The sequence below is a fragment of the Festucalex cinctus genome, chromosome 14, assembly GCF_051991245.1.
Source record: "Festucalex cinctus isolate MCC-2025b chromosome 14, RoL_Fcin_1.0, whole genome shotgun sequence".
In the NCBI taxonomy this organism is placed as follows: Eukaryota; Metazoa; Chordata; class Actinopteri; order Syngnathiformes; family Syngnathidae; genus Festucalex; species Festucalex cinctus.
The window spans coordinates 3,437,542-3,450,851 of NC_135424.1; the positions used below are offsets into that span (position 1 = coordinate 3,437,542).

Below are 13,310 nucleotides of genomic sequence, written 5' to 3' on the forward strand. Positions count from 1 at the left end.
TGGTATCGAATAATAAAAATGTTCGCACACCAACACCAGGTGAGCATGGAAGAAAATATTGAGAAGGCCCTCCACGTATTCCGATCCTTCACCTATTCGTAATACTGTGCTCGTTTGATCAGGTTTTAAGAGAACACCAAAATAGTGGCCAAAAGCTGATTAGCGGTTTGAAAAAGTCAAGGCTCAGTGCATAACAGAGGAGGGAGGGAGCAGGAAGAGATACTGCAAACACAGATGCCTTTTTGCTCTGATTGCTTTCTACTACTAAAATAAATACATTAATCCGTAAGTAAAAAAAAAAAAAAAAAAAAAAAAGTGCCAGTAGGTATTAATTAGCCTCAAGGACACCATGAGTAGCCGACGGGGTCTGTTCTTTCCAGTGATGGAACATTGTGACTTACTAAGAAGCATTCAAACAGAAGCATTTTTCTTTTTTTTTTTTTTTTTTGAACTATTTTTTGCAGGTTGTCAATAAAGTCTGGGTATGTGGCAAAAAAAAAAAAACATACTTCTTAAAACAAAACAATTTTATTCAAATGTAATGTTGATAGATAATATTTTCAACACGATATCCATTCCATATCCAGCGATTTGTAAAAAATTCAGGCGTACTCGATGACGATTACGTAGATGTAAACCACATGACAGAACGGATTACCAGTCAACGTGATAAAATCAACGGTAACGCAGAACTATCCCATCAATTTTCCAAAGTACATAAAATTTTGCACTGAAAATGATGGAAACATGAAAATATTATTTTGCAACACTACAATTGGATAGAAATGGTTTTGTTTTAAGTGTATATATATATATATATATATATATATTTTTTTTTATATAATTTTTATTTTATTTTTTTAAAGGTCATTTAATTTTAATACCGTGATACCACAATATTTTTGCTCATGGTTATCCTATTTGTCAGAATCTAATATTGACTGAGACAAGCTTTGTCGTCAGGTACATTCGGGGAGTCTTTGCCCCATGTGCATATTTTCAATATCATATCATCTACAAACTATTTTTAGGAGTACTGCTATAAAATTAGTTCGAAATGATATTCAACTGTTTTGGGGATCATACTATTTGTAGTATAGTTGAAAGCAGGAATATAGGCAGTTAAATAAATAAATAAATGGAATAAACGTCAAATTACTTTTGCGTTTTTCTGCTCAGTAACTTACCAATTACTCTTAACACACTCCACAACACCGCATAATCGCTCAGCATAATCTTTCAGCGATATCTGATCAACAGGCTCAACTTATCAGCGCGTCACTTTATTTTGTGGGTGACCTTAAGTGACTCGGGTTTTCCGTGCGAGGAAACTTTCCAAGTACGTCTGCGTATAATTGGGAGGTTGCAGGAAGACCCAACGGAAGGCAGCGTAATCGCATTACGGAGTCGATGTGCTTTTATTACACCGATTATTTCATTAGGCAAACCTAATATTCATTTCATTGATTTTATTATCCTCTTATTTCTTCTATGAATTGAGAGTTGTGCGATTAAATTAGAAGAGGAAAAAAAAAAAAAAACAGCACCGAGATGGAAAGGCCACATAAATGAAGGTATGTGGACATTCACGGGAGCGTGACATTCTTTGGTTTATTTTCTTTTGATGATAACTGCTTCAATGGCATTCATCTTTTCCTTTTTAGGAGACACATTCATGCATGAATGACATAAAAGCAAGATTGCTGCCCTCTATAAAAGGCGACATATGATGGAAAAATGACTCTAATTGCTGGTATCAAATTGTTGTTTCTCTGAAGTACCTCCGCATCCATCAAGTGTGAAGTTATTCAACCTGTTAGCTGACAATTTCAGAAAATGTGCGTTTAAGTGAGCGATTTGGGACAGATGTGTAAGAGCAAGACCAATTCATATAACACCACCACCACGCCATCATTTGTATTGTTTTATTTATTGTGTATTATTATTTAACCAGGTAGTGCAATTGAGAACAGATTTTCATTTGCAATTCCAAGTCCTTGGCAGCGGACAACGAGCAAATCAATGACTCAAAGCCAAAAGGTAAGCAGGGCTGCATTCAATTTCGTCGGTTGCACAGATTAGCGTTAGCTTCTGACATATGGCACATACTTAAAGCGGTTTGGTCATTGTTGGATCGGGTAATTTTGTTTGCCATTTTTTATGATCTGCCCCCAGCGTATTTCAATCCTAAATATGTGACCATTAAATTATTGTGATCGGCATTGGAGTGGGCGGTCTTTGTGCGACCATTCCCGGTGCGTCCTGTATGAGCTTCTGTTATGTCGTGACGAAAGCGTGACTAGCGAGCTGCATTTAAAGTGACTGAAAGGACCCACTTTGAGTGGCCGTGATTGAAGTTAGCTGTGACAAATCCCACAGTGGCGCAGATCCGTCAGCTTAGACTTAGACTTAGACTTGACTTTATTGATCCCTTTGGGATGGGTCCCTCTGGGAAATTTCAGAAGCTTGCACCCATCTGAAAAATTACCAACATTAGGTCTAACCCGCCTCCGTACAAAGTTACTACACGGTGCACAGGATTTATGCCGGTCAAAAAAGTTCAAGAAAATTCTCAACTATTTAAGAGTCATGGCTCAAAATGTAGCCAAAAGTATCTCTGCGACTAGTTGTCATGGTAATGGGCAGTATACGGGTTGGGGTGAGCAAAGGTTCATTCGCATGAGACATGACAAAATAAGCTATTTTCTGTGGTTCTTAACTTTGTTGGAGGTGCTGAACCCCACCAATTTCTCCCACTAAAAATAACTCCACCCCCCTCAAATTCAAGAAGTAGGTGTAAGGTTTAACGGTGACTCCCATGACTCAGCTCTGGATTTATAGACAACCACCACTTTTTTTTCTTTTTTTTTTTAAGCTGGAATCCAGGGGCAGCAGATACAATGAAAACAGCAGAGGCCCTAGAATTGAACCCTGCGGAACGCCGTACGTTACGTTATACATTTGAATACAAATTGCACATATTTGGTCTGACCACTTTTCTTTTTGCTGAACGTAGTTAGTATGAAGGGATTCGACAGCCACAATTCGACTACTGGGCGCACCAAATTCCCTGCGGCACAGATAGGCCAAGCATGATCACCAAAGGGTGGAAAGTGTACCATATTCTTATGATCGTTTGTGCATTTTGACGAAAGCTCTTCACATTCTTGTTAATAAGTCGCAGGTGAATTGTTTTGAATTGTCAAAAAAAAAAAATGGAGTTCAGGTACTGTACATATAAGAAGCGTATTAAAAAAAATAAATAAAATACATTACCTGCTACACTGCTAGCATAAGAAATCTTTCTGCCACTTATTCCCCTGTCATATTGCACTCCACTCATCCACTCATTTATATTCATGGCTTTTCATGTGCCTCATGATTACCTTATCAAGGGCCTTTAATCTATATACACTTGCATATACAATCAGCTAATACGGGCACTCATGGTCACGAGGCACTCGTTTACTGCTGTGTTGTCCTCATGTGCGCCGGCAGCACGTGTACTGGCGATGGTGTCAAGAAGAAGAAGAAGAAGAAGAAGAAGAATACGCCACAAAGTTGGTGTTGTTCTTGCTCAGCGACCAGCGTCTGATAACAAGTGGCCCTCTTGTCGGCGTTGCAGACAGCAGATGAAACACGACGCTTGTTCCCAAAGAACAAACTTGTCCTACAAATATTTGCAGCAAAGGAATACGCTACAAGAGAGGGATGATGGCGCTGAAATACCCGAATCACCACCGCTCGGCTTGCTGCTTTTGTGTCGGGATTTCTTTTTTCCCCCCTCTAGCAGAAATGAATTATCTCTTTTTTTCTGGAGTTGTGATTGTGTACGGTTGTGAGAGATTGTCAGGTGTGTTGTGGTACTTTTTTTGTTTACCCAGTTTGATATGCAGCAGATATCCGATTGCTCTGTGAATTTCTTGCCGGGCAGGTGGATATTTGTATTTTCGTGCGCACTAATTGGCAGGTGCAGTTCTACTGCTTGGTGATGAAGTGATGACTCGGCGAAGGAAAATTCAGACCGTGCTGTCTTTGTGGGAGCTTGTGTGCACTTCCCCGTTTTTATTTGCTTCTCGAGAATCGACATTCTGCCCTCGGTTGCCATGGTAACAAAAGCCATATGTGCCAGTGACACAGCAGTATATGGGGGGGGGGGGGGGTGGGGTGTGGGGGGGAGGGGGGGGGGGGGGGGGGCTGGGACATGCGGTTAATAGAGGACTGCGCCCCAAAAACAGGCTAATTTTAGCATTTTTAAAATGATTTTTCTTTTCTTTACTTTATTCTTCATGCTTGTTTTCTTTTATAAGTGATCTACGGGCAGGTTTATGGAGAAATATAACTGCTTAGGGTGCTTAATGATTTCTTTCGGCGAAGCAATTCATCACTAATTGGCGACGTATTATTTGTTATGAGCAATCCTGAGTGTGATTTGGTAAAATGTCACGTTGCGGACCATTTGCTTTTGTTTTCATTAAAAACTCTAAAAGCCAATTGCATCACGATTGATGGCCGTATCACCCCCCCCACACACACACACGCACGATCAATGAGTATGAAAACCATGGAAGGGGCAAGCGGTGACGTGTGGGTGTTACCTCCAGGGACTGCAGGTAGCCTTCCTGGGGGTCGCACAGCAGCGAGGAGATGCGGTGATTGTTCCTCATGCAGCGGACGTTGGTGTCCCGCCACAGCGGGAACACCTGACGGATGAGGGTCATTCGGCCCAGGGAGCTGTGAACCAGCTCCATGATGTCAGCGTCACTCACTTCCTGTTAGGGGGGCACACAACACAAGTAGAGGTTACTCCGACATGTCTTTTTCCTGAGGCAGTAAAAACAATTAGACTGTGATTAATTAATACATAATATATAAAATAATATAAATACACAAAAATACACTACAACTCCATGTGCTGAATCTGGTAGGCTACTGCCCCAATGCATGTGGACTGTAACGACAAAAATGAACCCAAATTTCCCAATTTGACATTTTTATCTAGATTTACACCAAAATGCAAAGGTCCCTTCTTTGGCTTATGGGCCATGACTGCAAAGTTTTGTGGACAAGCCAGTTGACTCAGAACCAACAAACATTATTAGACATACATACAACATACAATTTAAAAAAAAAGAAGAAGAAGAAAACACCAACTAAACAAACCAACGTTTCAATCAACCAACCAACCAACGATCAAAAAACAACCAGCCAACCAACCAACCAACCAACCAACCAACACAAACTGATAAAATACCCAACGAACCAACCAACAAAAATTAACAGAACGAACCAATCAACCAACCAGCCAACCAAAAAAAACAAAAAAACAAAACAAAACAAAAAACAATAAAAACTAACAGAATGAACCAATCGACCAACAAGTGAACCAACAAACCAATAAAATCTAATAGAATGACCAACCTACCAACCTACTCCACCGGCTGACAGAACAAACCAATAAACTTTCCAAATGAACAAACAAACGAACAAACAAATGGACCAATATGGCAATCAACTAACTACTCAACCAACCAAAAGACAAATGAACAAACAGAGCGACCAAACCAATCAACCAACCAACATAAATAGAACAAACCGATCAACTAACCAGTCAACCAAGCAACCAACCAAGCAACCAACCAAGCAACCATCCAAAAGACCAACCAACCAACCAACCAAAAGACCAACCAACCAACCAACCAACCAACCAACCAACCAAAAGACCAACCAACCAACCAACCAACCAACCAACCAACCAACCACTAAAGCTAAGCTATCACTGTGACCTTATAAGGCGGAATTATCAATACAGTTCATTACTAAAACTGATCCAGGTTAGTCACACCTCACTTAACAAGTGAAATTGTTTATCTTCCTTGCCAACATTGCAAATGGCCCTCAGCTCTTTCCCCTCGGGGTGAGTGGCAGGTGGCTGCATGTGTTGAGGGTCAGTGAAGATACAGAAAAAATAAAAATAAATCATTATTCATGAGAGATGGTGTAACCGAAGCGAGACGGCGGATGAGTGGTCAGTGCCGAGTGCGGGTCCCGGGAGAAGCAGCCGGTTCATGTACAATGTCACAATAATGTTGCGGGGTTACCGCCGGGTCGCAATTTTAAGAAGCAGGGCCTTGAAGCGATCCCTCAACAACACACGTGGCAATATGCAATAATACAGTACATGCTCCCGTTCGGCTTCACTAATGAGACATTGTCATCTTTGACTCTCGCAATCCACACCTCTGCGCCATTCAGTCATCACAGCTTTTGTCTGTCCTCCATTACGCTTCGTCATTATTATTTGCTTTGTTCTCTGCATGGCACTTTTCTCCCTCCATGTTGTCGTCTTTGCTCCTCGGGCTATGCGGGTGTCTTCAAAAACAACACAAGTGCAAACATGCATTTCAATAGTGTGTGGATATTTTATCAGAATCAGCAGACTTATGGCTGCCCTATGTAGGATTTTGCCCCAAAATATCTTTACAAGAGCCTTTTTTTTAATGGATCATTTATGACTCAAACATCTAATTAGCAGTTTCAGCTAGTGCAAGTAATTTCAAAATTGTTTTCAGACTGGAATCGGGTTCGAACAGCCCGCCCTCTTATCTGTGGATGTGACATCACGTGTGTGCAGTGTGTATGTGGGGTTTTTTAAAAAAAAAAATAAATAAATAAAAAAAAAAAAAGGGGGAGTGTGCACTTTACTTTTTTGGCCACACGTGGCAGTTGCAATTCAAAGTTCAATTTCCTGCATTGAGCAACTTTCCAAGAAGAAAAAAATAAAAATAAAATCTCTTTTTATTAGGATAATTTTATTTTTTTTTAATATTTAACTTAAATAGACAGTATACTGTACGTCTATGTATACTAGGGGTGTGAATTGCCTAGTACCTGACGATTCGATTCGTATCACGATTCACAGGTCACGATTCGATTCGATACCGATTAATCCCGATACGAATTTATAAGTCGATTGTTGCGATTTTTTTTCATTCAAATTTAGAAAATACTAATCAGTAAGCTTGTAGAGTGTAAGATTTATATGAAAATGTATTATTTATTTATCTGAAATTTCAGTCTTATAGAGGTTGTAATCTGTTTCATGTTTAAACAGCATTAAAATAAAATATTAAGGCTTAATGTTCCGTTCATATAACATTCTTCCATGCTTAAGGTGTGAATCCTAAAAAAAAAAAAAAAAAAAAAAATCGATTTTGCCTATTATTGAATCGATTCGAGAATCGCGCGATGTAGTATCGCGATATATCGCCGAATCGATTTTTTTTTTAACACCCCTAATGTATACACTATGTATAATTAAACCACGGATGCACGATAATGCTATTTTCAACCGATACCGATAAACCAATAATTTAGAAGTGCCGATGTCGATAACCGATAAGTAAGCCGATAATTGTTTGCGAAATTAACTTGAATACAAATGTACTTTCGACTCTTACTATCAGTCTAACAAATAAATTGAAACATTGTATAAACTTTGCACGTTTCATTGTATGTAAAGCACCATGAAGCTGAATTTTATTGATATGAGCCACAAACACAACAGATGGACCAACGTGGCATGTCTATAATTATTGCTGGATTTCTTTATTATCTGGTTTATCTGTATGAAATCAAATTGCCGATAATTATCGGCAGATTTTTCTATTATCTGGTTTATCTGTTTGACGTCAAATTGGTCGATAAGTGCCGATAATTATCGGCCACCGATATTATCGTGCATCACTAAATTAAACTTTACGTAATTTACATTTTTTTTTTCTATTTAATAAAATTTCATTTTAAAACATTTAACGTGTCTCAACTTACAAATAGCCTCTTGGAAGCCATTGTGTTCATAAGTTGAAGACTACCTGTACATCACTGTCCCTCACGTCGACAATTTTTGAGTATGTGCCGGTCAACAGAAGTACTTATAATGCTGTTAGCTAATGTTAATCTGTTTACGCTGCTACTCCGCTTCTGTGTAATTGCTTGAAAATTGTCAAGTCATAGCCGTGCACCGGCAGAGACATTGAATGTGGTAGCAAGCAAGCAAGCAATAATAGCCAAACTATTTCTTCCTCGCATGAGACGATATTTCCTGTTTTCTTCCTCTTTTTCAATATCCTTGGGGACGAGCAGTCAGGTGGAACTCGTGCATATTCATGAGTTGTCGTGACACATTAATCAGATGAATTATGCCGCGCGGTTCACGGAGCCAAACCCTCGCGTCCAAGCTAATAACCGGCAGTGGCGCCCTGCGTCAAACGCTCTGTCACCATCACGGGCGACCTTTGTGTCGGGCGACGAACCCGGGCAAAGGCGCGGGAGCTGTGGCACGGTGCCCGAGGAAACGGGAGAACGCCTGCGCCGCAATTGGAACTTCGCTTCACAATACCTACAAGGTGCACTTTTCCACCGTGTCTCGTAAAGAGCAATTTTATCACCATGGAAACAACCTGCAAGCTTTCTGTCTGCGTTTGTAGCACAACAAAGGACAGAGTGTACTTCGTTAAAAAAAAATAATTGATGGAAAAGAAAATAATATATCATGCAGAAGACAACTTTCTGTCATCAGGCTGACACTACAGCAGGCAATATTGAAATTAGATCTAGATTTTGCCTCAGCAAAGTGCAAATAATGATTTGTACATTCACGGAATGAGACTGCGATGTTATTTTTTTTTTTTTGCGCTGGAATGATATGCATCTATTATGTGGGACGAAACAGCACTGCTAAAGTTGTAATTATCATCAATACTGTATTTTGCATCTCTGAGTGTAAACAGCTGTCTGTTTGCAATCTGTGACACTGTGTTATTATTAGCAACAGCATTGACAGCTAACAGGATGAAAGAAGATGTTATTCAGTACATTACCTTTAGATTTTTCCTTTTAGCTAATGATTTGTACTTGTGTCACTTAAATGGACCCACAATCTTGTTTTTTTGAATGGGAATGACACGAGTAAGTCACTTAAGATATTTGTGCATCCATCACTGCAAAACCGTTATGGTTGTTAACACATTATTACAGTTTTATACTCTCACTATCGGCAATACCACGTTTGTTATCTCTGAGAGTAAAGTGTTCTGTCGCTGGCTTCTCTTTGTATTCCGAGACAAAGTGTGTTTTCAGCGATAACATTTGTAGTTAACAAGATAAAAGGAATTTTACATTTTGATTTTGCCTTTTAGCTTATGATTTGTCCTTTTTCCATTATATCACTTTGTTGTTTTTTTTTTTACACTTTATTTGTGTAATTTATATTTACATACTTATTCAATGTTCGACACTGTTATTAGCGATAGCAATGGCAGCTAACAGGATGAAATGTTAACAGATTATGTCTTCCGTTTAGCTAGCTAGGCTCATCTTTTGTTGCGACTATCAACAAAGGGCAGTTTGTGTTTTTTTTGTTTATTTGTGTTTTATTCACATAACGTGCTAGTTCATACAGCAAACCTCCTTCCTGTTTACATTCTTGTGACCAATAAAAGAAGACATCATGACACGTGGCTTGTTGCGTCGTTATCATGGAATTCATTTTGGTTGCTGCCGTTTATAATTTCTATATTGTGCAACAGGTGCCTAAGGTTGACAGATACCGTATTTCATATACAAAAAGAAACTTTTTTTTTTTTTTTTTTTTCCTCCGGATAATACCAATAACGGTGGAAATATTGCTCACGCTAATGGTGATATTACATTTTCATACCATTTCATCTCTAATCTATTCACATATTTCATGTGTTGCTACCTTTGTTCCCTGCAGCCTTTGTCTGATCCAGTCTTTAATATTCTTATATTCACACTTAGCAGACAAGACCTTGTCTCTTCTCTACCCTCAAACACCTTGGCCGTCGCATTTTTGTCGCCACTGCAACACGCTCCTTGCACTTTGACACGCTGAAAACATCACCTCACAGCACCGCTGGCTCATACAACGCAATATAACGCGCACGCTTCGCCAAAAATTGTAAAGAGCTCTTCAGTTGGCTCGTCTTTGAGTGCCAATCGAAATTGGACTTGTAACGGGATTCATTTGCAGGGGGAATGGCTTTCGCAGTGCACCAGACTGGCATTATGAAGCCAAATGTACTGCCTAAAACTGCAATCACACGTGACAATTTTTAACATTTGAATCCATTTTTACGTGACAGACCCCACACATGACAAGGAAACAATTAGCATGTCTGTGTGTGTGGTGTACTCAAAATGACCAAACGGACATCACCCACATGATATCTCCACCCACAATCGCAGTACCAATACTGATCTGTACTCTGTAGTAGGCAGTCTGGGCTTCCAGTTCACTGGAAAAAGAACAAGCTCGGGTAACTGCGTGCTTATCTGGTAACTAGGCCCACTGTACATCCGAGTCGCAAACTCTTATCCAGAGGCAGGCAATTTGCTTATCAGTCATCATTCATCAGCGCCCGGTCCTTTAGGCGTCAAGTCTTGTCACTCTTGTCATTGTTATTTTAACCGTGCTTCCGTCATCGCTAAATTACAGTTAGTCACTGCAATTTCAGGACTGTCAGTAAAAAAAAAAAAAAAAAAGTTTACAATGGTAACAGCACACAATTGTGTTCATTTAGGAACTGACCATGCACATAAGGATTGAACAAATGTTGAACAGTCTAACATTTACGATTGTCGGCCCGACAGTTTTCCGAAGTAGACAATGGAGGTAATTACTCTCAACGTTATCCGGACAACAATCACATTGTACAACAGTTTACATTCTCCAAAAAAGGATCAAACTACTGGAAAGGCAATCGGGTCAGATTTGCGGGTGGGGAAAAAAAAATCTGAAATGCTGTGCAACTTTGCCAACCAATGACAGTCAGATGAGACCGGGCATTAATCAAATCCAGCTCATCTGACAGAAAGGTTAAATGATCCTCTGTGCACCACTCAGTCCTTGCCATTAATCTTTCATCAAGAAATAAATAAAACATTTACCAGTAATCGTGGCGGCGCTTTTAATTAATTGGACATCAAGGTGCTTTGCAGAAGCTGCTGGGAAACCACAAGTCCTTATGGGACATTGAAAAGTGGTTACAGGAATGGTAAGCAAACGCACCATTTGACAACGATGGGATCAGAAGCGGAGAAGATAGAAACGTAGTTTCACGCCAGACTGCAAATGCGTCGTCACATGGTCCAGGGAGAATTGCATCGTAACCGCCTTTGCACTTAATACTCGACTGTCTGTGAGTGCCTAATTGGAATGAGATCCCTCCCCTTCCGAACGCAACAAGGTGGAATGGCGTGTGAGTAATTCAATTATTTGTTTATTTAATTCACGCACTGGCTTCCAGTCGAATGCACCTGTAAAAATAAACCGGCCCGTTACAAGAGCTCATTGCGCTACTTTTGGGCCAACGTGAGCCTGGCATGAGCCTGACCCGAGGTGGGAGAGGAAGAAGTCACACTTCCACTAATTGGTAAAAGCAGACTTTGCTTTGCCTCGGTACACTTTGCGGCGGAAAATATCGAATCGGCGCATCTGGTGCGTAGGCAGGAGGGTGAAAGCGGCGTCAGCTATGGAAATATCGTGACTTGACACCAGCGCGACACAACGTCTCGTGCCAGCGGAATTAACGAGGAAGAAGACGTGATGAGGTACGTTGCGTTCTTACGATTCCGCGATGATTCTTAGCTGCAGTGTTCCTGGCTCCGCATCACCACAAACCACGTGGTGGGTATTCTGTTGGTGAGTATGCCAATAAATGTCAAGGCACACACCAGATATTTTGGAAAACGAGACATTTTTGTGTCATAATGAAAAGAAACCACAAATCCCCCCGTTTCCACCGAGCAGTGACTTTTGGTCCAGTTCTTTACTTCTCTATTGGAAAGGTTCCCATCATATCACACATTTCAAATTTCAGCATGATTTTGTCATTTCTTGTTGCTGTTATTTAGGTTAGAGCTTAGCTGTCCACTAATTGGTCAGCAGAGAATTGTGACTTTCATGTTAATGTTTCACATTTGTAAGAAGAGAAGAAAACAAAAAGTGCCATTTAAAAAAAAAAAACAGGGGGTCAATGCTCCTGGTGCATAACATATTAATTTGGCTGCTAAACACGTATTAGGTGGTACAAGAAGTTACCACTATATTTACAGTCATAACTTTGTGTTAAAATGATGTCTCGGAAGTCTACGGCATTTTCCAACTTGTGTAGAAATTTGGGGTACGCCGCTGCCATTGAAACGAACTCCATTATAAACCAAGGGTAGATTTATTGCGGCGTCCAGCCATTTCAGGGGCCAAGCCCACACCGCTACCGCATCTCCAGATTGGGAGCGCAGAGCTAAAAAACGCGAGCTGCCGATCCACCTCAGCACCTTATTGGGTAGGAGCGAGAGGAATTGCGGTTTCACACAGCTCAAGCTGGCATCTGTGACATGTGACCCAAAATATTTTCACTGAAGCGGTGAGGGGTCTTCTTCCCTATCAGCAGTGGCCGACATATCCCGAAAGATTTTCGTCTCCATGGGAAAATTCTGTGAAGTTGTTCTTTTATCAACGGTGACTCATGGCTTGATAATCTGATTCTCTGATCATGCAGAGAGATCGTTTCCACGAGCAGGCATTAGCATATTTTATAAATGGGCGTGGAGAGGGCGGGTTCTGTTATGCCAACATTTCTGCATTGATTGAAATAAGTACACACAGATTCATGCATCTGGATTTTTTGGGATTTGTCCGTACAACATGTTTCTTCAGCATGAAAACCACGCAAGTATTCGGCCCCAGAGTGATAACCATGGCAAAGCAAATTAAACTACGCTGCTTGATAGAGGCATTTAGTCGAGGAAGGCATTCGAAATGAAGCACATCTATAATGGCACAATAATCCAAGTCATGGTAAATAACCGTGGCTGCTGAAGGATTACAATTGGGTCAATGGTTTAGAGACAGGGCTCCTCTGTCTGGGTTTCTTTGGATTAATGATGACGAGGTTCTGGAACTACTGTTAGCACCATTTTTGGCTTAAGGCATTATGAATTGATACTGATTAGCTTCCAGCACATTCAAGTTACCATCCGGTATCCACGGACATCCACCAGCGGTAATAGGAGGAGTCTGTCCTGTACCACCATGTACGTCCATCCTTTGACTCATTTTCCGTATAGCTTATCCTGTGCAGGGTCACAAGGCAGGGCTCTGGACCCAATGCCACCCGGTAATTATTGACTGTGAAGAGCAAATGAAGCGACTAGATTTTACCCCAATTTTTTATTGATCCATTCGTCCATTTTCTATAGCACTTGCCCTTGTTGGGTTCATGGGT

At 40.5% G+C, this 13,310-nt stretch overlaps 1 protein-coding gene across 11 annotated transcripts in view; it reads right to left on the bottom strand.

The window, feature by feature from the left end:
- Positions 1-13,310, bottom strand: part of grid1a (glutamate receptor, ionotropic, delta 1a) — a 326,902-nt gene that overhangs the window by 42,694 nt on the left and 270,898 nt on the right. For all 11 annotated transcript variants that reach the window (XM_077495430.1, XM_077495429.1, XM_077495436.1 and 8 more), the window contains one exon: positions 4,599-4,772. In XM_077495430.1, coding sequence (XP_077351556.1) covers positions 4,599-4,772 — 174 coding nt within the window. The remainder of the gene's footprint in view (positions 1-4,598; positions 4,773-13,310) is intronic.